The sequence below is a fragment of the Sciurus vulgaris genome, assembly GCF_902686455.1.
Source record: "Sciurus vulgaris genome assembly, chromosome: 12".
Taxonomy (NCBI): domain Eukaryota; kingdom Metazoa; phylum Chordata; class Mammalia; order Rodentia; family Sciuridae; genus Sciurus; species Sciurus vulgaris.
In genome coordinates this window covers 86,940,324-86,967,714 of record NC_136473.1, presented here as the reverse complement: position 1 = coordinate 86,967,714, position 27,391 = coordinate 86,940,324, and the positions used below count along the sequence as shown (strand labels likewise).

The window sequence follows — 27,391 nt, the reverse complement described above, 5'->3', positions numbered from 1 at the left end:
GCATGTGTACACAGAGAGAAGGTCAAGAAAACGTGGCAAAACGTTAACAGTCATTAAATGTAGATGGAATGAATACAGCTTCATTGTCTATTTGTTTTAAAAATGTGAGTTTGATGACTTTTCAAGGCAAAAAAGAAAATAGCAAGGAAAAATTAAAAAAAAAAAAAAAAGAAAGAAAGAAAGAAAGAAAAAACCAAAGATTCTCCCAATAGTGCTGGCTTTAAATATGACCTTAGATTAAGTAGTGTCCAATGAACTCCAAAGTAATATAAAAAGCAAAGAGAGTTCTATCTTAAAATTTTAGAATTTTAAAAAGTTTGGTGTTTTATATTTTGAAAATATAGAAATGCAAAGCATTATGTTCTTAAGTAGGTTGTAAGAATAAAGTTTAAGATGATGTCTATGTGGGCGTTATATGGGAAATGAAGAAATTTTTCAGCATGAAAAACTCACACTTCACCATTTGGTGAAAGTCAAGCCTGCACATCCATATGTTATTTAGAAACAGCTAAGATAATTTCCAATATTTATATTGCTTGGAAATAGTTTCACACTCTCTTTTTTTGGGTAGGAAAAAGGCATTGAAATGTCTGGTGTTTCAGGAAAAAAATACATGGCGACAAAGCCTTCATTTTTTTGTTCAGATCATTCCTCTAAGAAATACATGTATGTATGCATGTATTTTAAACAATACTGCTTCTATAATGGTAGTCCTTTCATCTCCTGAAAGAAAAAGTGTATTTTACAATACTACTGATCATATTGCTAAAATGTATTTACTTTTGCTGTACATTTAACTTTCATTGTAATTACTTTTTTTAATTACTGAAAGAACTAACTCCTACAGTTCTGGTATAATGATTCATTCTTCTAGGCATGTTTTAACTGTGAAGTAGAAAGTGTTTCATTCAGTCAACACTTTACTATTGAAATATGGTTCTTTCATTCATGAACCACAGTCAAATTCTGTTCACATGGTATATAATCAACACACAGAAAATAAAACTCAGACAATTCACAACTGCATTTACTAATAGATTTTTATATTCTTTACCCTTACTGTAATGAAAATTTACCAGTTTGATTTTTCTGTACTTTTATACTTATTAACGGAGAAAATTTTCAGGGGACCTATCCAATGGTTGAAAGAAAATTAACTAAGGAGGAAAAGACAACTGAATATTGACAGAAGACATAACATTGGGGAGATGGGAATAGAGTGTTACCTAAATGTAGCTATTACTATATTCCTATAACAGTAATTTGCCTTTCACTGATTTTTTTTTTTTTTTTGGATAATTTCTAACTAGGAGACAAAAAGCAAGTTTTGTTATATTAAAAGAGTAAGTGGATAACACAATTTGTTCTTAAAGTTCATTCAAGGTCTTTCTTTTCTTTTTTTTTTCTTCTCAATAATGTACACATTTTCCCCATTTGCTTTATTTATTTATTTACTTACTTTTGGTGTGTGAGATTGTTTGGTGATTATTTCTGGAATGAAGTGTGGAAAAGAGAATAAGGGACTAATTTTAGTTTGACTTTTGAACTACAGAAATACATCTGAAAACTATTTTACCTTTTTCATCATTTTATTTCAAATAGGAGGAAATGATTTATGAAGGGCTCAACAACGTGGAGACATATTTTTTTCCAGGTGGTTTTAGATCACTTATTAGACCTTGGGGAGGCTTTACTAGAATTATTGGTCCCATAACAAGCTGTCAGAGAACACAAAATGTTAACACAACCATATTTTACATTAATCATATCTAAGGAACACTGTCGTCAGCTCTGTCACGTTCAATGCCTACAGCCACTTCTTTCAAAACTACTCTATTGGTAAAAGTGTTTCTCAATGAATAGAGATTTAGCATAACCAAAGTCACCTTTCCATCTGACTTTTGACTATGGAAGATGACCACAAAAAATCCCTAAGATACACTCTTAAAAATAAAAAATATTATAAAAGAATTAGAATTTCAGCATCTGTATACTAAAAAATGGAAGCTAGTGACCTTAGCCTGATTTTGGAAGAAAACAGATATAGCTGCCTGCTATGACACCTGACAGTAACCACTAATGCATATGTGCAGGGTAATTCAAAGAGCAGCAGTAAGCTCACAGATCAACTTGTGAATACCCAGGAAAAAGATGAAAAGGGAATATTTTGGAATAACTAAGTGAATAATGATCTTGGTGTAGACTAGGATTATCACAAAGGAAAAGACTCAGAAATTCAGGGAGTATAACCTACTGTGATGATGTATTGGACATAGCAGCTCAAAGATTGACTCATAGGTTTTCACTTAAGTTCTAAGTTGGTACTGGGAAAAGTGGAAGGTTCTAGATCAGGGCAAATCAATAAATGTTTTTAGAGATCTTAATTTTGAAATGGCTATTAGAAACATAATAGGAGATATTGACTGTGTACTTGGAGATACAAGACTGAAGCTCATAATGGATACTGAAGGAGAAATATAAATCTTATAAATGGATGAGATCGCCTAAGAAATAGGTATATAGGGAGAAAAGCAAATTCTTTTGAATTTGCCTTAACAGAATCTGATAATATGTGGACAATGACAATTTGTTTCTTGCCTGTTGATGTTTATTCTCTGTACTTTTCCAGATTTACAGTAATTGGTAGGATTTTGAAGGAAAAATAGAATAAAAATGATTTTTATGGATATCTTTTTTTTTTTTTTTTGCTTGTGAATATATATTGAATTTTCTCTCATATACTTTTTCTGCATCCATTGAAAACATAATGTGATCATTCTCTTTTAACATGATAATCTATTTCTGGAATAACTTCAACTTGGTGAAGATATATCCTTTATAAAATCCATATTTAATTTGTTTTGGTAATATATTTTATATAATTTTTGACTACGTTACCCAATTAAATTAGTCTCTAAATGTCATTTCTAACATTATCCCTAATGAATTTTTTTCAAGACTATGTTAGTCCCATAAGATGAGTTGGAGAAATATCTTTCTTTTCTATTCTCTGGGAAAATATGTTTAAGCTCAGAATCATGTGCTCTTTGAATTTCTGCAATAAGCTGTTTTTAAAATATCTTGGACAAACTTCAATAATTTCTTCTGGCAATAAGTATAATGAATATTTGTCATAAGTATGAGAAAAAGGTACTCAAGATATTAGTGATAACAATTACCCTGTCAATATCACCGGTGGCTGGTTTTCTTCTAAATATTTTCTTAAATCACAAAAACTCTATGGGTTAGTTTCTCTTACAAACTTTTGTAAATCATAAACCCCAAGGTTAGAGAAATATAGAGACCTGAGGTCACGTAGTTAAAACACAGTAGAATAAAGATTTCACCAAAGAATGTCTCATTTCAGAATATGCAGTTTTAAACACTATACTTTGATAAACTTATTATAAAAAGGGCATATATTCTGTGAATTATGTTCTTATGTTATGTGAGTTTGCCTGTGATTTATAGTAAACTTAAGTTTACATTCAGATATCTTTCATAAATATTATTCTTCCTGTCTCCCTCCAGGTTCCTTATGTTTAACTTTCTTGCTTGGTAATATGAATCAAAGTGTATCTTTTATATTGCTCAAATCACATCAATAAGAACGTTTTCCTATTTGATCTGGTCAAAGTATAGACGACTATTTTAATTATAATTAATAGTATAATATTCTTGTAAAAATTCATTCAAATAATTAATAATTCAATAATTTGTTTTTTTATAAGAAGTATAAAATATATGAATTTTTAAATGTGCATAAAATAATAGTTGCTGTGTTGTTGTGTTTTGCTCTCTAATATTTCATACAAACATAAGTTGAGTTTTGATGTTCCTCCATTTTACACATCTTTTAATAAAATGAATTTACTTTTAAAAATGCATTAAACTATAATCATGTCAGGAATTTAGTGGAAGTTAAAGAGGCAATGTACTGGAAATTAGAATGTCTAATTCTGTATCTTGTGAAAATTAGAAAAGTGCTTTTTCAATATTCAGGCAAACACAAGGTTAAGAATACAATGAATGTCAGCCAGTGAATATAATTAGAAAATAAAACAATTACTATTTTATCACATAAGATATTATCTTTCCATTTCAAAAACAAATAATCCCAACACTTAGTGACAAAGAAAACTTATATTTCAATATATTGTGGGTTAGTAAGATTCACTGAGTTGACTGGTAAGGAAGTTAGGAGCTGAATAGGTGTGGTGCTGGGATGGATATGCCTCACCGTCCACATGACTTCCCATTCTCAGAGAGGCTATCAAAGATCCTAAAACAAGTCCATAAGCAGTGTTCAAAAATAAAGGGAAAGCAGAAGCTCCATGGCTTTGCAGTGTTTCCCTTGTGATATCATATGTTACAGTGTATTGGTCAAAGCAAGTCACAAGGAAAGCCCATATTCAAGGGCTGGAGAAGTAGATTCTGCCACTTTGTGGATAAAAAATTAGAAAGTCCCATTGCAATGGGACACACACTCAGAGAGCACGGTTCATCGGGAATCATTCACACAAACTAAGCAACATTTTAATATATTATCTTGCAAAGGTAAAGTACATAATTTTTATGAATTCATGGTGTTATGAAATACATTATATGGGTTTGGACCCTCGTACATCACCCCAAACTTTTATTTTAATGAAACTAGGGTGCATTTCATGATATAAAGAGAACTCCTTGGAATTTCAACAGGTGTCAAAATAAGAAATATTGAGATAAACCACTGAGATGGAATTTTTAATATTTCATTCATTTTGATAGGTTTATCACAATTGCAAACAAAATTTCAAAGATCAGTGTAAATAGTATCTGTATTTTTTATATAAAAATAGACTAGTTCAGCAAGTTTGGACTGTGGGGAACATATCAATGGCTTGCTACAGAAGAGAGGAGGAACTGATGTCTGTTCTCAATTTTAGTTACAAAACATTCGATATGACAAATTATCCTCCCAAACCACACACTGTAGTTGTTTTAAGATTTAAATTCAATATTCCTTTGTTGAACACCTATTGTGTTTTAGATTACTATTTATTTAACATAATTATTAACCCTAACTGATGAAACCGAAATATTATACATATTATGACCTTTCATAGGAGAGAAAAATAGGGTTAAAAATACTAATTTGCATGCAATCAGGGTTAAGTTATAGCACAGAAATTTAAGTTTATACTTCTGGGACTTCTTTTTTGTATAGTGCCAATGTCATTACTGCTACCCTGAAAATTTTTTCAAAGCAAATAATTCCCAAGTATGATGAAACTTTTCAAAAATATTCCTTTTGCTAAATGACAAAAACTGACATTTATTCATTGCTAATTATATATATAACAGGTGGTAAGTGGATTGATTACTTCTACTTGTATTTTTCCATTTTGTTCACAAGATCACTTACAGAAGATCTACTATTAGTTTTAAGTTTAAGCAATAGGATTAGAAAAGCCCTGGCACTTTCACACCATTTGAATCAGAATCTCTGTAATTATCACTTGAACAAAACAAGTCTTCCAAACAGGTATTAACATGCAGCCAAGTATGAGACTCATTACTTGAAGTTATTCACACTACATTTTCCGAAAAAAAAGATGATGTAATTTGTGGGAAGTCTAGTACATATAAAGTAGAATAAATGGAATAGCAATAATCTCTTGATTTTCCTATTATTATTTTAAAACCCTAGCAGTTATAATTTTTTTCAATATCACATACTAACAAGTAAGCATTTGTGAATACATCTGAAGGAAAGACATTTTGCTGACACATTGCTAAAATTACCTACATTTTAACAAATTTGAAGTTTCAGGCTATTAAGATAAAATATAAAACAAATACAGTTGTTTTATTTGGGGAACAATATGTACGTAATTTACTGCCTGAATTAAATTAGTTCCTTTCATCCATGGAAGCATTTAAGAAAAAATAATCAAGTACCACTTCATTGTTCAATGTCCTAACAATTAAAAGGAAAAAAAATCTCATCTGATCAATTCTTTGAAAAGCAGTGCTTTCAAAAAAAAAAAAAAAAAATCACACAGAAATTTTTCCTTGAAATTTTCCAAAGGCCACATCCCGAATTAAATCTATTGAAGTGCACCTTAACATGTTAATACATGACTCCATTGTGTAGCAAACTAATCTGTGTTTTAAATAATTTATAGCAAAGCATTTTTCTACATGTATTCTTAAGGATAAATGAAGAAAGCATTTGAAATGTGTATTCATATTGTGTACAAATCCACAACTGCCAATCAACATAGGCTTACAAATTTATCCAGTAAGTTGAACTCTTAAGATCACCAAGTTACATAAAAAAGTAAAGAATCTCCCCCCAAAATTATATTTTCATATATTAAAGTGAGGAAATTCATTTATAACAAGTAAAAGATAAAAAGAAAATCCTTTCTGTTCTGTAGGATGAATACATTAAGTTTCAACAAACTTCAAAGACATAGCTTTTTAAATTACAATAGGCACTGGAAGAAATTCAAAGGATCTCATTCAGGACTAAAACTTACCTGCAAATTTGATATGGAATTTATTTTCTGGCTTTAATATCTGGACATACAAAGGACAATTTGGAGCAAAATCTTTTACAGCCCATGCTCTCAAAATAGTTTGATGATCCTGAAATGACAAAAAAAAAAAAAAAATCAAAATATTATGAGAATAATTTAAAAGTTTCAAATATATAAAGTAAAAATGTTCAAGCAACTGGTGTGTTAAATGATCACCTCCATAGCTTGAAACTTGTACAAACATGACAACTTATCTTGAGGACCCAGTATTTCTGTAAAAGAGGGTAATGGTACTTATTTCAATCAGCACTAATTATAGTACTTAGATCAAAACGGATAGCTAGACAAATTAAAAAAAAAAAAAGTTTTCTAGAAAACTCCTGTGAGTCAGAAGCCTTCAAAATTGCTACACAACTAATATAGCATTAATCCTGATAGCAATCTCCGTAGAAGAAAAAAATATTGACTAACACTATTAACATTTAGAAGGAATGGCAAAAGGAAAACAATACAGTGGTCATACATTTCCAAGACACATTCGTTTACATTTTTATGTAACAGGAGAGGTTAAAGGATTTGACTGCGTGTGTGTGTGTAGGTATATAGATGAAAAACTCGCATATACAATAAAATAGAAAACATTTGGAGGCTAAGACCGAAAAAAAAAAATCCAATTCATGCTTAAAATGAAAATTACACACAATAGTCACCTCCCAAATAATTATATCATGAATTAAATAAATCAAGGCAGATTTTTAGAGAAATATGCCCCACAGTTAGCTAATAACTTTCTTTTAGAAAGAAGCACAAAAATGCTCTATATAGTAGCCAATAGTCACAGGCAGATGTTAAATTTTATTTAGCTAAAATTAAATAAAGAATTTTATTCTACTCATATGTCACAAGTTCAAGTAACATCTGGCCAGTGGCTGCCATATTAGACAATGGAGATATAGAGCAATTCCATCATCATAGAAAGTTCAAATTGACATATTGCTGGGAGAGAAAGGAAGATCAAAAGCACAAGTAGATACAAAGGATTGTTTACTCAAAAGTAAAAAGAAACGGCTCTTGTTAAAAGTCGGTACTTGCTATACACTGAATATTGGTGCCTCCTGCATACCGTCCCCCGTTTATATGATGAAACCCCAAGTCCTACTGTGATGGTGTTAGAAGAGGTGGTCTTTGAGAGATGATTAGGTCATGAAGGTCTTACCCTCATGGGATCGATGTTCTTATGAAAGAGACCACAGAGAATTCCCAAGGTCCTTCATGAAGACAAGGTCTGTAAACAGGGAAGCCAGTTCTCACCAGCACTGACTCTCTTAGCACTTTGACCTGGAGTTTTCTGGTCTACAATTGTGAGAAATAAATTTTTGTTGTTTATAAGCCTCCCCTCCTATTGTATTATTTTACAGCAGTCCAAACTAAGATTTTAATTGCAAATTATGTGAATGTTCATGAATAGTGGACCAGAATAGCTCCAGTGGATGATGTGCATCCTTAGGCAAGCATTAGAACACGAGGATGACACTAATAATGTTACTGATTCACCAAATGAGGATCTGTTGATTCATGTAACACATTTTTAATCTGATGATAGAGACTGGAGGTCATTCAGGAGTAGTTGGTTGTTATTTCTTTCAGGAAAAGTACAAAAATTTGAATGGAAAGGAAAAAAGCTGAAAGTAAACCACTGTTTAAGTTCAAAAAAAAAAAAAAAAAAACTACCAAAATATTTTTATTTCATTTTGTTTAGTGTTGTGTTAAAGAAAATGGGCAATTTTAGCATTTTAATCCTGCCTTTGACACTTAATGGTCTGCCTGGACTTGGAGAAGTTAGAATTCCTAATTTGCAAAATATAGATATTTTCTCTTTCACAGGATTACTCTAGAAATGTATATATCACATGGAAAACTCTTAGTAAAAACTAGAAGTTAGCTTATGTTTTGTTTATCATGTGAATCATCTTAATAACAGGAATAGTATCACTAAGGATAAAAGACAAAGAACATGGGTGGATTTCTTAGCAAGAAGAAGATATTAAAATGAGATTTGCCTACTGGACGCCAGAAACAAATGTAACATTAATAATAAAGGAGGGAATACCAGATGCTACGAGATCTACCAATAATAAAAAGTAAGCTCCTCACAAACTGTACTTCTGCATAACAACTATAAACTCCAGATAAAAATCTATAAAATCATCACACAAGGGTTCTTTAAAATGAATGAAAATAGGCAGCTATCAGAAGGGAACTAAAACTGGGAGGAAGAAACTTGCATTTTTTTCCCCTCTTTTGTTGCTTTGACCTGAGAGTAGCTGTGGTTATCTCAGCAACATCGGTGGCAAAAACTTCATAGTAAGCCTAATAGAAGAAATAGAGAATGGAGCCAGACATAAGTAGCAACACAGCAGACTTGGAAAGGGGAGAGGCAGAGAAGAGAAACCAAATATACTGTATATAAATTTATACACCTTCGTCTAACCCACAAGCCAATCATATTCATGGCTTATAAATGTAATCAGAACTGATATTTGAACTACTGTCAACTTCCAGGGTGATGAACTTTGCATTTTGAATTGAACCAAATTAAACTTCCCCTTAAAAAGAACAAAACCACACTTTGGAGGAATACAAAAGGATTCAAGGCCCTACAACATGTTGCAATATCCACAATACCCACAGGCAAGGCAAAATTACTTAATACAGGAAGTGCCATGAAAATCTGACCCATTTTCATGGGAAACAAATACAATGATAACTAACAGATGTTAGCCTTTATGATCTCCATGCTAGAATTATCAAGGACTAAAAGCTACTAATACAACTATGATCATCGAGGTAATGCAACATACACCTGTTACAAATAAAAGGAAATTACAGCAGAGTAATAGAAAGCATTTTGAAAATCAAATGAAAGAAGCTAATGTTTATGAAAAATATTTACTGGATGGACTTTGAAGAAGAAAGGAGGATAGAAGAAAGTCTGCAAACCTGATCATGGATGAGCTTATGATCTTACCCAATTCGTAAAACAAAGAAAAAAGGGAAGAAAAAACGAACAGAGTTCAGGCTCTTCTGAAACAATGCAAGAAAGCTCTTATATATGTAGGTGGATGCTCAGGAAGAAAGCAAAAGTGAAGGAAAGGCAGATGATGATTTGGAAAATAGCTAAAAAATCTTAATTTTATAACACACACACACACACACACGCACACACACATACACACTCATTGAAGGAACTCAGCAAACTCCAAGCAATCTCGACAGAACACAGAGTCATAAAACCGAGGATTCACATCAGAAATTATGAACCGAGGTGACAATGGTATAATATCCTAAAGTACAGAGGGAAGGAAAAAACAGAATAGGCAGCATTTTATATCTAGAGAAAAATCATTCAGAGAGGAAGGTAAAATAAAATATTTACTTAAAATAAAAAAAAATCTATTCTTTTTAGATATACATGACAGGAGAATGTATTTTGGCAAATTATACATACATAGAGTATAACTTATTCTAATTAGGATCCTATTCTTATGGTTGTGCATAATGCGGAGTTACCTTGGTCATGTATTCAAATACACGATAAGTCTAAAAGGAACAAATAAAATAAAAAAATTTTTAAATAAATAAATAAATAAAATAAAGTAATATAAGCAAAGGTACTGTCATCAGCATCATACCACCAAAAAAGCGCAAGAAAATTCTTTATGTTTCAGATGACAGATACTGGGGAGTATTAGAAATTCAGAAATCAAATAAAAGTATCAAAAGTGGTTAATGTTTGAGTGACTATAAAATAATATTCTCCTCTCAAAATATATATGTCTGTGTAAAGAAATTTATATGTTTGTGGAGGTTTCTAATCTACATGAAGTATTATTACACCTAACAACTGCAACAAAGAAATCAAATTTAAAAATAGAAAGGGGAAACTAGAGGGGAAAAATATATGAGGGAACTACAGAAAGTAATTTTGTTGAATCTAAGTCTACCACAGGAAATGATTTTAAATGTTAATGGAGTACACGTATTAAAATGCAAAGATTATAAGAATACAAATTTTTCAGGTTTTCAAATTGAATTAGTGCATAAAATTATACAATTATATAATGGGCTTCACTGTGGCACATTTGTGCAAGGATAACATTTTGATCTTTTCTACCCCTAATTCATCCCTTACCAACATTCCTAGATCACCTTCCTTTTCTTCTTCTCAACCAGTCTCCCTTCTACCTTCATGTTGTCTGGTTTTCTTTGAAAGATTTCACATAGGATAAAAAAGTAAGCTCCAACTAAAAACTACTTAGAAGAGCTGTATTTTAAATTTGAAGTTACTGATAGGATAAAATTAAGTGGATCAAAATTAAAAAGAACAATTAAATTTAAAAGTGGACAGAAGTATTTGCTGGTAAATAGATGGAACTGGAGAACACCATGCTAAGTTAATAAGCCACATTCAGAAAGTCAAGGGTCAAATGTGTTCTCTCACATGAGGAAGTGAGAGAGAAAAACAGAATATAAAAGGGATATCATAAAAGTAATCTGGAGACTGAAAGAGTAAAGAAGGTCAGAGGAGGAAGAAGGGAAAGAAAAAAGGAAGTATTGGGGTCTCAAGTAGACCAATTCCATGTATTTATGATCGTATCAAAATGAAACCCAAAATTATGTACAACTATAAGGCACTAATATAAACATTTTAAAACACTAAGTATATTCTTATAGATGACCCAGAAACTGGGCTTCTTGATATTTACCAAACTAATTTGATTTATGTCCACACAAAAATCCACACGCTGATGCTTATGGCAATTTGATTTATAAGTGCAAACATTTGGAAGTAACCAAGATACTCTGCAATAGGTAAATGGATAAACAATTTCTGCTACATCTATGCAACGAACTAGATGAACTAGTCGGCAACAGACAAGAAATGAGCTTTCATGTCAGGGAGTGGCATGCAGGACCTCAAATGCATACTGCTAAAAAAAAATAATAGAGTCAAACTGAAAAGGCTACATACTGCATAATTCCAACAATATCACATGCAGGAAAAAGGTGAAACTTGGGAGAGGGTCGTAGGATCCGTGATTGCCTGCCATTTGGGAAGAGAAGGAGGGTGGAGGGATGTAAAGGTGGAGCAGAAGGCATATTTTAGACCATGAACCATGAATAGGTATCATCATACACTTGTGAAAATCCAAGGAGGGTACAAAAAAAGAGCAAATCCTAATGTAAATTATGGACTTAAGTAATGTTTAAATATCGGTTCTTCAATTAAAAAAAAATGTATCACTCTAATGGAAGATGGTTAAAATGAGGTATGTGGGAGGGGATAAATATGGAAATATTTAATATTTTTGTTCAATTTTTCTATAAACTCCAAACTGCTAAAATATGAAATATTAAATCTAGTTAATTGGAAGGAAAAAAGTGGAAAAAGCATGTGTTTTTTAAGAGTCAGAAACTCTGAGCTTTAATCGTCATTCTAGAGGTTACAAAATACATGAATAAAGTGACTACAGACCGGATTCTTAGGACAGGTTTGGCTGTTAGAAAATGAATTTGTCTCGTTTGTTAACTGCCCCCCCCCCCCGCCACCACCCACCCACTGGGCTCTTGGCAGTATTTGACCTGTAGATCAATGGCTTCCTGAGTGTTCTTTGGCTTCTCTGACCCCATGCCCTTGATGGTGCTTTGACATTCTTAACATTCATATTCCAAACTGAACTTATCATCCCAACAATAATCCTTCCCTCACCCCAAGAGCATACTAGGTAATGCCAAACTTCTTAACAAGATTTACAATGCCCTTTATTAAACCATTACCCTCTCTTGTATTACTGCATTTACTCAGTTGTCAAGTCTCGTTGATTATGTGTTCCAAATATTGCTCTGATGTGTTCATTTCTCTCCAGCCTAAGTCCCACAACCTAAGTCCAGACAATTGTTACTTCTGGCTTGGAGCAAGGGCCACAGCCTCACAATCAGTATCTCTATCTTAAGTGTATGTTTCTTGATTAACTTTGTATTCTTATCATAAACAGTACCCCTTCAAGCTAAAATCTGATTGTTACATTACACAGTGTAAAGTCCTAAGGTGGTTTCATTACTTTTAGCAGTAAGTCCAAACTTCTTAACAAGGTTTACAACACCCTTTATTAAACCACACCCAAATTACTTCTCCAGCCTCTATGTTCTTTATTCCATGATAACAGATATTCTCCACTATTTAGCATTTCTGATATGGAACCATTTGTCCAGAACATTCTTTCCTGGGAGAACCGTAATCATGAGTTTCACCCCCAAAAGCCCACTTGTCTGAGAAGCTATTTTAACTAGGATTGAAGTCCATATTATATGGTTGCATTATATTCTGACTTAACCTTTCATACCATTAAACTAACCTAATTTTTAGTGTTTGTTCTTAAGTTAATCCCCACTAAACTTCAAGTTTCATAAAAGCAAGGTTCATTCTACATTTTGCTCACTCTAGCACCTAGCATTATTTGCACTTCACAGATGGATAAGAAAAACAGTATTTATTTCATAGTGATATCATGAGTAATATAAATAACACTATAAGAGCACTAGGCACATAGAAAGCGTTTAATACATATTTCCATTCAATGAAAGAATAAATAAGATGAAATACTTATCCTAAAGACCCAAGGTTTTCTTTTTAATTATATGTCCTCCCAAGTAAAAGAATAAACTGCAATAATCCTATGAGTAGATCACTAAGTGGTGAAAAGGAAAGAACAGTATTCTATGGCTTAAATGTCACATGAAAGATAAAAAATAAATGTTTTCCAAATATACATAATAAAACTAACATAAAAATAAGATTTTTAAATTCATTCCTCTAAAAGTAGAGAATGAGATTGACGTTGTTTTGTTGTTTTTGTTTTTTTCATGTTCCCTACTGATGATTCCCCTTTTTTCTGATCAATAATTGAAGTTACTAAATGTAAGAAACTACCTTGGAGCACTATTGGGTCAAAGAGGTGTCTATGGCTCCTTGAAAATAGAACATTTCCCCCAAAGTCAATTTTACTAAAAATCAAATCAGTGAAGAATTTCTCCCTGATGCTCAACTTTTATAACTTGAAGTATATAAAAAAAAAATTTGTTGGTGTTCTAAGTTAAATCACTTTACCAATGTCAGGATTGTTTTGCTGAAATTCTAATGACCCATGAAAAATTTCAGACATTTTAGATGAAATTTTATACATGAATTATTTAACACCCTATCCATGACACCTGTAATTAGATTTTCAAATGAAGTTCATGACCCAGAAAATGAGAAGAACCTGCTCTTATCAAAGGTCACATTCAACCCAATTTTAATTTATGAAATACATCTGTAGCACTTAGCAAAAGACATAATGAAACACTTTGACTATATTTCAGTACCTTATCAATTGGACTCCTTACTTTTTTAATTACTCGTTTATAAAGTAAATCTGAATTGTAAAATTTAAATTAAAAAACATAATAAACATTTACCAAATATACAGGCAATCAGAAAAAGTACTCACAAACATGTTTTTTAAAAGAGAATTTAAAAGTCATATAAAATTGAACAAATCTCTATGGAGAAATGTATACTCAAAATTTTTGCTTGTTTCTTACCAGATAATATATTTATTTTTTGCTATTAAATTATATGAGTTTCTTACATAGTTTTGCACATTGTTTTCTCCCATTTTTAGGTTACTTTTTCAATCTGTTGATTTTTCTCTTCTGTTTTCTTCTCTTTATATGCATGGGTTTATTTTTAAGCTCTTTAATCTGTTCCATTAGTATGTATGTAAGTATATGTTTATGCTGATCCCAGACTGTTTCAGTAAAAGTAGCTTTAAAATACTGGAGGTATTTAAATCAGAAAGTATACCTCCAGCTTTCCTTTACTCTTCATGATCACTTTAAGTGATGCTGGATAATTTTGTACTTTTTCATGTATGTTATAGTTGCTTTTGTTACTTTCTTTAAAAAAAATTCCCTCTTCACTGTATTCATATTTTCATTCATATTCTGTGAATACATCTGCAAATTTATTTTAAAAGATTTACTTTTTCATCATTTCTAATTGGTATGCCTTTTCATATCTACTGATTCTTTTTCTAGTTTACCAAATATATTTCCTGCTTCTTTGTCTATCTTGTAATTCTTTAAGATGCTGACCATTTTCAATATTACATTGTTGAGTCTCCAAATTTTTATTATTCTTTAAAGAGTGTTGAGTTTTCATATCCTCCCAGAGGAGAATTGAATTCCAACTGGAAATGTTTTAATAAGGACTGATCATAAAGTCAGTTGCCTGCAGGAAGGATATAATGCACATATTTTGTCTAACTTTTGACCAGGCAGGACTCAGGTTAAGAGATTGTATTCACTTTGAGTGCAGATAGAGTCTGTATATTTATGTGTCTATGAGTTTGAAAACCATTATTGTTCATACAAGTTATCTGAGTTAATAAAGATAATGTTTGAGTTCCAAAAACAAAAAAGTGTTGAGTATGTACTGATTCTTGGTGTTGTTTGTGCATGTGTGTGTGTCTGTGTCTGTGTGTGTGCTTGTTGCTGTCATTTTGTTTGTTTGTTTTTTTGGTACCAGGAATTGAACCCAGGAGCACTGAGCCACATCTTCAGCTTTTCTCTATATTTTTATTTCGAGACAAGGTCTCACTAAGTTGCTGAGTCTGGCTTTGAACTTGCAATCCTCCTGCCTCATCTTCCCAAGCCACTGGGATCACAGGCACGTGCCATTGTGCCCTCCATGGTAGTTACCTGTAAGTAAGCTTTTCCTATAATCGAGTCTTATTTCTAAGCTCTGTTGAGCTATTTTTTAAAGTATTATTATTCTAGAAATCATTTGTCTACAAACTTAAAATGGACTGGCCTTTCTGGAGTTTCTAATAGCTATCTGGGGCCTTCAAGCAGATCTCTCCTCTTTGGGGTTAGAAGTCTATTTTTCCTCAGAGCACATAAGATTTATTTCTTATTTTGCATCTTTCTGGTAGTTTTTCTTCTTCCTAATTGTTGTTCTTTGCCTAGCCTCATCCTGCATATGTGTGCTGTGTTATTCATAAGTCCCCAAGGGTCCCCTACACAGATTACTGGAGCTTTATATGCACAGTTCCCTTCCTCTTGGTCCTCAGCTCCAGGTATTCCAGCCTTTTCACAACTTCCTCTCCTTCAACCCAGATCTCTCTTTTCTCAGCTCAGAGAAACTATAATGAACCACTTGGATTATCTTATTCTGCACCAGAATCTTATGAATGCCTCCAGGCACAAGGTAGAGTTTGTTTGGGGGATGATCTCTCTGTTTTCCTTACCCTCACAGATCACAGTCTCATATTGCCTGTTGTTCTGTCTGAAAATAATTGTTTTAGAATTCTAAGCATTAGTGTGGGAGAGCTATTCCAACGCTCACTGCTCCCAGATGGCTGGAAGCAGCACAGTTTCCTATTTATTGGAAGTATGTTTCAGGCTTTAATAACCCAATATTTCACCAAAAGCTGCTGTTTCCTGATCGCCAATGACATCTAGCTTCCCAAATCTAATGATCAACATTCAGTAAAAAGCTCCTGAAATATCCCGTCCTTCTTAAACACATCTTGCACTTAGTTTGTACAGGCCCACTCTCTGTTGAATCTGTTCTGTAATTGTTTTTCTTTTAAAATCTGGATTCTCATCCTCTAAACATTGCACCACACCTGGGTTTAGTCCAAAGACTCCTCTTCACTAGTTACATGCAAATCCTTATGTGACTTCCTCCATCTAGTCCTGTATCTTTAAAGTACATTTCTGTATTTACAATTCTTATAAATACAACTTCAACATCTGGAACCCAAATACATATAGCCAAATACCTGCTTAATATTAGCAGCTGGGTATCCCACAGGTATTTCAAATATCATATGCTGAAAATATTTCCTTCTCAAAATTTGCTTCTCCCTAAACATTTGAATGTCAGTAAGTATGCATGTATTTATTTAAATTTCACATAACAGTTCTTATTTTTGTGTCTTCTATTTTAAAACTTACAGTCAATATAATGACAAATTACATCAGCTTTATTTTCTAAATATATCCTACAACTATCTTTCATCATCTTCACTCCTACACATTAAACTAAGCCATTATTTCCCTCACCTATATTATTATTCTTGACCCTCTGACTGGTCATTCTTCTTCATTATTCTTTCTTGTGTCTCCCAAAAGACTTAGTCTACTTTCCATAAAGCCTCTAAGTGATCTTTTACAGATCACATTACATCTCTACTCCAACCATTATACACAAAATCTTCTACAATGTATCTTTGTCCTCTTGCATTTTACTAAAAATAGCAAGAAGAAGCCAGATTGTTCCTTCAACACTTTTCTTAGAAATCTCTTCAGCTATTCCAAGTTCATCACTCTCAAAACTTCTATTTCCATCCAATAGAACACGATTTTAGCCAAGTCTTCTCCACTACAGAATAATCAATTGTCTCCACTTTCCAATAACATATTCCTCAATTGCATCTCAGACTTCATCTGAAGTATATTTTATTTACATTCATATTTGCACCAAGATTCTGTTCATGACAATATATGTGCTCTAAGACAAAAGAGGTTGCCCTATAGCTCTTCTCTTTCATTTATAGAGCACTCACCGAATTTTCAATATCATAAGCACTTCGATCAACATTGTTTCAAGGTAATCTAAACTTTTTATGTCATTCAACATAAAACTCATTCTCTACCAATTAACCAATTGTAAAGTCACTTCTATATTTTTAGGTATTTTTTACAGCAGAACATCCTGATTTTAATTTTAAATCTGTACTGGTTGATATGGCTACTATAATAAAGTACCACACAAAGGAAGAACTAAATCATGGAAATTTATCACCTGGTCATTGTAAAGGTTAGAAGTCTGAAATCATGGTGTTAGTGGAGTTGGTTCCCTCTGAAGACTGAGAAGAAATGTCTGTCCCATTCCCCTGTTCTTAGCTTGAAGATGCTCCTCGTCGTGTTGCCATGGTATTCTCACTGTGTTTTGTCTTCAGATTTACTCTTCTTATAAAGAAAACATATTAGACCGAGGCCTACTTTAAGGGCCTAATGTGATCTTGTCTCTGTAAACACCCTATCAAATAAGATCATATTCTGAGCTACCAGAAATTAGGACTTCAACTTATGGATTTGAGAGGCAAAAGATACTATTCAACCCTCATCAGAATTAAACTCTGGGCATTGGTCATCTTATTCAGGAATAAGTAGAGCAACTCAAGTGAAAAGTGTTCCTAGAGAAATACCCTGGGCATGGTTAATATTTTACACAGATTGAAAAAGTAAGATGTTTTTAAAGGAAGTGAAAAGAAATGGCCTATGAGTTAAAAATGAATTCTGTAAAGAATAAATGAACAAAAGTAAGTAGGGAACATCATGAAGGTTAAAAAAGACTGGGCAACTTAACAAAATGGAATAAATAAGAAGGTAATAAAAAATGATCTGGTCACATTTGATGCAAGGGCCTAAGGAGTTCATAAGATTGGAATAGTGAGTGCTGCTTTAGTTAGACATATAGGAAAGAAAGAATAGGTAGTGCTTCCAGGAAGAAAAGTGAACTGAAGTAATGGGTACAATAATCATTCTCCAGTGGAATGGGTACATGATGTTTGATGAGTTCTTTATCTTAATAATTAATGAGATTCATGATTGTTTTAAGCTAATCTTCAAATTGTTAAATTAATAATTCAGTGTAAAATGTCTGCCTTTCCCAATACTTACTGACTCTTCCCTAGTGTGTTCTAAAACTTATCACTATGTAATACTCTATATACTTATTTAATTAGGATTTTGGTTGTCACTTCTACAAACAGATAGATTCTATAAAAATAGTAAATTTTGCTGTCAAGTTCAGAACTGTGTATTCAGCTGGTATGTTAGTATGTGGGTCATAGGATACTCAATCAATATTTGTTGAATAAATCAATGAAAAAATGATGGACTGAATAGTTTAAAATGGGGAAAGTGCTGTATTGGGGCACTATTTTTTTTTTTCTTGTTGAAAATATTGTGCTTGGTTCTGAGTAAGATGCAATAAATGATGTCAACTCACCTCATGAAAATTTGAAGTTAAATCACTAAGGCTTGTAAACATTATATGACAACAACCTAAACAATAAATCAAGGCATAATACAGAAGTATCAAATAGCAGATCTATAACTAAAATGTAATTAAAAGTAAGAGACACGAGATGTACATCTGATTTTGAAAATTCTCAAGGATGCTGAAGGAGCAGAAGAAAGGAAAACTGACAAGCAACTAAATGTATGCATGTAGTCACACAGTTCTAAATATTTGTTGGTTTCAACATTTAGAATTGATCGATAGATAATACAGAAAGACTAATTTTGGCTATAGGACAAAAGGTAAATGGTGTCTGTCTACCAATGTTAAAATGTATGTATAAAAGATCAAAATTGGGATATAGAAAACTGGGAACGAAAGTTGAAAGAAAGAAGAGGGAAACAAATGCCATTTTCTTATAAAACAGACATATAAATGTATTATTAATAGTTTAATAATACAAAATCAACATATTCTTTTAAGGGATAGACTGAGGAGAAGGAGTAGAACAAAAGCAGATGCTTGAAATCCTAAATATAAGTTATTCTTATAATTTCTAAACAGTGCAACCACTTTTATTTGCAAATATAAATAGAATGCCATTTGAACAGTAAGCTCTTATCTCCATGGGGAGTAATTTATTGTAAAGTAAGGGGTTTTGGAGCTGGACTGAACTGGGCAGAATCTAGTTTTTGCCTCTCTGGGGAATCTAATTAACACCTCTGAGCTTTGGTTCTCTCATCTATGAAACAATTGCATGAAATGACATAATGGTACAAAATGCCTGACCATATGAAAGCTACTCAATAAATGTCAAACCTGTTTGGTTCCTTTTTCCATTTTTTATTAAATGGACTTGAAAATTGGCTCTAAATCATGCATACTAAATGGTAAGAATGTTGACTAAAACTCCAATCCTATAAAAGCATATAAGACTTGTAGAAAAATAGTATTATGCTTCAAATATTTAAGTGTTATCATGTTAAGGGGAAAGTATACATCTTCTTTAAAAAGTATATACCATGTACTTCATTATTTTAATAACATTAGTCTAGAAAAATCAGAAATCATTTTGACATGAATGAAACTACAACCAATTATTTATTTAATGATTTTGGTTATTCAATATGGAGAGAAAAATAATACTGAGGTAGTTACTATGGTACTTTCAAATTCATGATTACTTACTTATTTTCTAATAAAAAATACAAAATTTTATATAGACATAGTTTTTTCATGAAATATTATCCATTCCAAAACCAAGTATTTTGTGATCTTCATTGATTTTCATTTTGTTGTTACTCAGAACTCCTCCTTCCTCAAATCAGGAAAATGTGCACCACCAATTCTATAGTTGCAGTGTCCTTCCTGGTTAAAAAATTATTACTATTAAAATAACAAAAGAACTTAGTCATTTGATTTTGTACACTCAGAAATAACAACTAAAAATGTTTCTCCATACTTCAAATGTCATACTATATCTAAGAAAATAATATTAAAAAATCAGAATGATGTAGAACCACATTTAGGAAAAGTCCTTTCAATTTTGCCTAGTATTGAGTCAGTGTCATGGCAGACACCTGTAATCCAAGCCTCTCAGGAAGCTGAGGAAGAAAGAACGCCAAATTTAAGGTCAGCCTCAGCAACTTAGTGAGGCCCTATGCAGCCTAGTGAGACCCTGTCTCAAAATAAAAATACCAGTAACAACAACAAAAAAGGTCTAGGGATGTGGTTCATTGGTCAAGTGCATCAGGGTTCCAGTACCCACAAACAAAAACAAAAAAATTCTAATGTCAAAAATTGAGCTATATATATATATATAGCTCAATTTTATATATATATATATATATATATATATATATATATAGGCAATGGAACTTTATTTTATTTATTTATATGCGGTGTTGAGAATCGAACCCAGTGCCTTGAACGTGCTAGGTAAGTACTCTGCCAATAAATCACAACCCCAATCCAAGCTACACAGATTTTTAAAATGCATTTTCTTGCATACTACAGATTATACTAATTCACACACTGGAAGCATGTAAAAATTATGGTGACACTGATTTGATCAGATTGAAAATCAAAAGAGTTCATTTTCTACATGGAAAATATAAGAAAGGTTTACTGCATGTGCAATGACTAAATTGTAACAAGATTGGAGAGTTGCAAAGGAGGAATTTTTTCTGTCCGCTTTTCTCCCAAACAGAATAATTTACATAAGAAGAAGGGCAACTAAAATAATTTTTCTAGACTAAGCCCTCATATATTCATAATATTGTCTTTGAGGGGGAAAAAAAGCTGGTATAGATATTTTCAAAACTGTGGGGAAGATGCATTTATTGATTTTTGAAGAGTCAAGAAGTAGTGATTTCACTGCTCCTGAATATATTTAAGCCAAATGTTGGAGGAGGAAGAGGAGGAGTGTGAATTTTGGGCTTGTTTAACCAACCTCAATACAGAACACAATGTAGTACTGTTTACATCAGCAATAAGCCAAATCCTTCCTAAGAAGTAAAATGTAACATTTTCATTACCAAGCAATATGGTGTTCTCTATGTTAACACTGTTAGCTATTTATCATAATACATAGTTTGCCTACATTTTATTTCTTCTATGTAAGTCAAACACTTTGGATCACTATGCCCACCTATATGTAAAAATGGTTTTAAAAAGAGATGAATAAATCCAATTGTTACATCCAGATATGAGAACCGTAGGAATAGTCTGACATCCATTTTGTAACAAGACCCTGACAGTTTGTCTTTCGAAGGGCTATAGACCCTACACAGCCAAGTATAAAACATGAGACTCTCCAGTCTTTGCCAAAAGGTTCTAAGATGCTGTAGAATTCAGAGTCTTGTGGATATGATTCTTCCATACCTTTCTATCAAGACTTAAAACTCCATTCACTTTCCAGGACCCAAAGATACTCTCTTCATGTACCTTGTTCAACATGCCCCAGCAACGACATGAGCCTCTGGGTTGGGTTTCTTAGGAACGGACTAGCTCTCCCAAAACCTACTAACCCCTTGCTATTTTGCTGACCCTTCCACACTATATCATACTACCTCTTTCACAGAAATGTTGGAAAGTACAAAGCTGTCGAATTATACCTGTTTTCCTAGGCTTCACTTGGCATGTCATATCATCTCCTAAATCACAGTGTGAATAAGACAGCATAATTTCATGAGGTTTGGGGATGAAAATTATATTTTAAAATATGTAAATATATAAAATGCATGTAATTCAGCTGCAAATATGCCCATTCTTTTGTCATCTTAGGGGTCACATAAAGTTGACATGTAGAGGAACCCATTTGCTGCCTCATAAAGTCTAATTTTTTGCAATAATATTTTTCCTAAAGTTATATTCCAAACTCTACATGACTAAAAATATAATGAAAATTGTACATATACACAGTGCAAAAATGCAAATTTATGAATTTTATAGCATTCAAGAAGAAATCCCCCTAATTCTAATTATCTTATTTGCCTCCATAACTAAATATGACTCTCACTACTTCATTTTTCAATTTTAAATATCTACTGACTTACAGTCATAGAAAAGCATACTTTTCACCCCATTCTCAACTGCACTTTCCTACCTCCTTTGAATGTAGTTCAAAAACAATTCTGATAAGATGAATATTCAGTGTTCACATTATCACGACTATTATTTATAATAAAACATAGTGAGCACTAATTTTTTTTTCCAAATAGTGAGTTATCAGTTTTCCTATAGAGGTAATTCTCTGTTCTGGCATTTCTTTAATTTTCTAATTACTCATCATAATTCTAAATATGGATCAGCCTATGCAGGCTGCTGTAACAAAATACCACAGGCTAGATAGCTTATGGAACAAAAATTAATTTTTTCACAGTTCTCCAGCTGGAAGTCCAAGAGCAAGGTATTGACAGGATAGGTTTCCTGTGAGGCTTCTGGCTGTGGCTTACAGATCCCTGTTTTCTTACTGCCTCTTCACAGGCCTGCACACTGGTATCTCTGCGTTTATCCGAATTTCCTCTTGCTATAAGGATATAAGTCATACTGGATTAGAACCAATCTTACTGGCTTCATTTAACTTCTTTACATATTTAAAGGTCCCACATTCATATACAGTCAAATCATGAAGACCTTTGGTTAGGGTTTCAGTATGTGAATTTTAAGGGGACAAAATTCAGTCAGAAACATTTGTCCAGAAATGGAAATCTCTTCTCAACATATGCAGCTACATCAGGTAACACAATTTCATTTTATTCTCAGCGGAAGCCCTCCATTCTCTGTTGTGCTCAGAGACTGCTGTTCAGTTTGCTGGTTTACAATCTTCTGTCACCACACCCATAGAAATTCATACTCTCCTTCCTGTGGTAGATAATCTGAGCCTTCTTTTTCTTTGCTCACATCTTGATTATAGTAAAAACATTTTGGAGCAGTTTCCTATGAGTTGTGCATCTCTTAAAATCTTTAATCCCTACAATATCTGTCTTTCAATATTTTTACTTGACTAAAATTCTGCCAGGATACAGAATACTAGGTTGAAAATTATTTTTCTTCCAAATTTTGACAGCATTTTCCTATTGCCTTCTGGCTTCCAGTATCACTATTGAGAAGTCTGAAAACACTCGTATCCTCCATCTTGAACTTTAAAATAAATGTTTTCTTCTTTTTCTCTTACTGTGGTCTCATTTTAGTTCTTCCTTTAATGGTTTTTCTCTTATCCTGTACTCTTTAATTCGTTTAGGTCTTTCCTATTCATTGTCCTATAATAAGTGAGCTTTTTTAATTTGATAATTTTAGTTTGGAGAATTTGGATTATATTTTCAATAATGTTGTACACTATTATTTCTAGTTCCCTTTCTTTAATTCCAGCTACGTAGATGTTTCTTCTGCTTACTCTTCTCATTTTCTCACATTTTGGCCCTTCTTTTCTGTTATTTAGCTTTATTATTTGTTTTATTATTTTTCAATCTTCCAATGCCCTAAGGTTTAACTTATGGGACTTTTATTGATTCTTTTTACTTGTTATTCTATATTAGGTTGGTTCCCTAAATGTTTATTGTTCAGTTTTGATTTGTTTTGGTTTATAGCATGCTATTCTTGTTTTTTATATGTATAAGGTTCTTATATTACTATGAAGATATTTATTAAATGACATCTTCCAAATATATATTTTAAAACTGATATCTTTGTCCAGAATTATATGGTTCTGTTTACACTTCCTCTGATTTATCTTTACTTTAAGCTTTTTGTTTGTTTATTAATTCATTTACTGTTTCTTGTTCTGGTCAGGAACTCTCTCAAATTTCTGATAATTCCTGTTGCCTGAACATCTGTAGGAGAGAAGCTTTAGAAATCTGTTGCCCTAGTAAATGCATGGAAATTTTCATGAGGGTCTTGCTCTAAGGTATTCAATCTGTGATATTACCCTGGGGACCTCAACTTTATTTATATTTTTATACATATACGGACACAGAATTTTCTCTTCTGATGGACCATGTCCTCAGGGTAACCTCTGTCATTGTGTCAATGGAGACATGAACTTGGCTGTAAGGATTCTGTGAGACAAACCATCTGGAGGAGGGAGAGTATGTGATATTCAGTGAGGCAACTGGCTTGTAATTCCTTAATTTTAGCATATGCAGAGCCTCTGAAAGGAGAGTATTCCTCCATCAGATTCTCACAATAGTAAACCTCTTTTCCCAGTGCTAAGAAGGTAACAAGCAATAGATATCTGGAAAAATTAAGGGAATCTGCTTCACTCAGAGACTTTCAATTGTCATTGGAACATTTAGTCCTACATATAACCTTACTTTCAGAGGCATCTGGTGCCTCTATCTCCTGAGACTTAAGGTTCCGTTGCAGAAAGCAGCCTGCTTCTGATTTGTTTCCTCTCTCAACCTAAATTTCAACTTCCTTCTGGCTGAGCCCGTTGCCACTCTTCCACCTGCTTTCAAGCTTCCAAAAATTCTCGTTGGTTCTCTAACAGAGAACCAAACCGTCTGTTCTTAAGTGTATCAATCATTTTATTCACTTCCTATCAACTTAGTAGAGTGTCAGGAAGAAACAGAATGCATTTGTTTAACTGAAATTCACATAGTTAAGGGTACTCTAGAAGATATTATGTATTTACTTCCTATTACCTCCCTTGTGACCCAAAGGCATTAAAGATACTGAAAGACTGAATGTCTTGTAAAGCTAAGTTACACTTAAGGGGCAAACAATTACATAAGTCAAATAATTATAGAAATGCAAGATTATGTTCAATTGAAACTCATTTTTTCAGTGAATGTATTTGGAGTACCTACTATGCCAAACGAATTAAGAAACTTTTCAAGTAGTGCTTAAGTGAATTGAAGAGGATCTGGTCTGAACGACCTAGTAAATGAGGAAAAGGAGGAGAGTAATGAATTTTTTAAAATACATATTTTAATATAAAATATTTTGCAATTTTTCCAGCCATTTTTTTTTGTCTCTGCCCAACTACCAGTTTTCTGAGGCTGCTAAAACAAAGCAGCAAAAACTGGATGGCTTAAACAACAGAAATTTACTCTCTCACAGTTCTTCATGCTAGAAGTCTGCAATCAAGGCATTGGCAGAGTTGGTTCCTTCTGAGAGCTGTCAGGGAAAGATCTGTTCTAGGCCTCTCTCTGAACTCATAGCTAGCTGCTTTCACGTGAATTTGAAACTCTTGTGTATACACGTCTGTCTCAAATTTTTCCTTTTTGAAGTGATAGCAGTCATTGTGTATTAAGGCTTGCCCTAAAGGCTTCATTATAACTGGATTAACTCTGAACAGACTTTACCTCCAAAGTTCACATCTGAGGTACCGGGAGTTAGGACTTCAACATATGAAATTTGTGGGGACACAATTTAACCCATAGCAGTTTTTTTCAAATGAAGGATAAGAAAATTGGTTTGGAACTATAAGAAAGAAGAACTTTAGGTAAATTAGAGTGAGGATATCACAGAACCTGCCACATTCATGATTTAGAGTCCTAAATTAGGTCGACAGAGTGTGCCTAAGTGACCCTCCAGAAATGATCAAAATATGTGCTTGTAGACCTGTGCACGTCTTGTTTTTCCCCCGGTCACGAAAGAAGTCATACAGCATTCTCATTTGTCCATGCACCACAGATAAAGTTAAGAGATGGAATTATCAATTTAAAAATATAACAGGTACCACTACTTAGACAACATGGAATAATAAAGCACTCTTAAAAAATAATAACATTAAAACACTTTTTAAAATAATGGAAGTTATACTTTAATAATTTATTTAATTTTATTTATAAGTTTATAGAACTTTGGGCCTAAAAAAATACATCACAGAGACCTTATAAGTCAAATGTTACCAAACCAAATGTCAAACTCACCTGGGGATCTTTTAAAAATATACCAATTTCTGATTCTCACTGGCCATACCCTGAGTAAACTTTTCACAGATGCATATTTTTAGAAACTCTACAACTGATTCTAATGCAGACTGCCTGATCCATCTGCCTTGTTTTAGAGTTGAGGAAATTGAGGCCACTCTAACAAAATTACATGTTGTAGGATATATTTAACAACAACATGAAAAAATGGTCTAGTTCTGTTTTCATTTTTGATCAACAGAAAACTTAAAGAATTACCAGAAACTACTTGATGAAAACTTTGTTGACACAACCAACAATGCAACTTTTCTTCTATTAAGGCAAAGATAGTTAAGAAGTAGTTGGTTCTCTTCAGTAAAATTTAAGGTCACCAATATTTATTATGGGAACATTTATAAAAATCAAATAAACAAAAACCTAATATGAGAAGCACAAGTTACAAAAGGAGATAATAGAAACTTACAGATGATGTCCTATCTACTTCACAGCGGCTGCTCAGAATAAAACAGGCCTCAGCATCATCCATCCTAAATACATACAGAAAAATAAAAATATTACACACTGAAATACTATCTGGAGAATAGAATCGTAATGCTTGGTCCATATAGCACATGTAGACTATGCGTATCCTTAAGCTTAAACAAAAGTTGAATTTCTAGCAGATCATGACTATATTTGACTGAATAAGACAATATTGTTGGATTGTCTATATAACTTAGTAGTTTATGAGAGAAGTAAAAAAAAAATCAAACTTTATTTTGTTTTATGATGATATATTCTTATGTAGATTTCACATAAATTAAGGGGTGGTATTGAACCTTATTTCATGATTAATTACATTTCAACTGCAATGTCAGTTAAACTAAGAGGGTGGGAATAGAGTTGGTTAGCATTCATACATCAAACTCCACTATATATTTCTATTTCCTTGAGATAATGCATTGTCGTGTTCCAAACCCCATCCCCTCATGCTAAGGCTTTATATTTCTTAAAATTAGTGATGTAGAAATATGTTCGAGTGCTTGATCCATAATGTTTTAAAAGCATAAGAATGTGTATTTTCAAAATGAGGGATGATTTATCTTTCTGGTACACTATGATAAAATAAACCTTTTTCCCAAAAAAAAAAAAAAAAAAAAAAAAAGAAAAGAAAAAGCATTTTCGATGGAGAGCAAAGATAAAAAGTTCATGAAATTAATTCAAACCAAACAGTTCTGAGTAAATGTTGAGCCATGATTACTAAGATAACATTTTCTAAACATCATTTTCAACAAAGCAATTCAAAACTCATGCAACTGACCTTTGGAACTTGTTTGGAGAATCCTATTCCTTGCTCCTTGCATGGGGAATTG

The 27,391-nt window shown here is 32.6% G+C and overlaps 1 protein-coding gene across 7 annotated transcripts in view; it reads right to left on the bottom strand.

The window, feature by feature from the left end:
- KCNT2 (potassium sodium-activated channel subfamily T member 2) overlaps positions 1–27,391 on the bottom strand; it is a 371,051-nt gene that overhangs the window by 151,422 nt on the left and 192,238 nt on the right. For all 7 annotated transcript variants that reach the window (XM_079107991.1, XM_079107989.1, XM_079107987.1 and 4 more), the window contains 2 exons: positions 26,503–26,566; positions 6,528–6,636 (listed from right to left, as the gene is read on the bottom strand). In XM_079107991.1, coding sequence (XP_078964117.1) covers positions 6,528–6,636; positions 26,503–26,566 — 173 coding nt within the window. The remainder of the gene's footprint in view (positions 1–6,527; positions 6,637–26,502; positions 26,567–27,391) is intronic.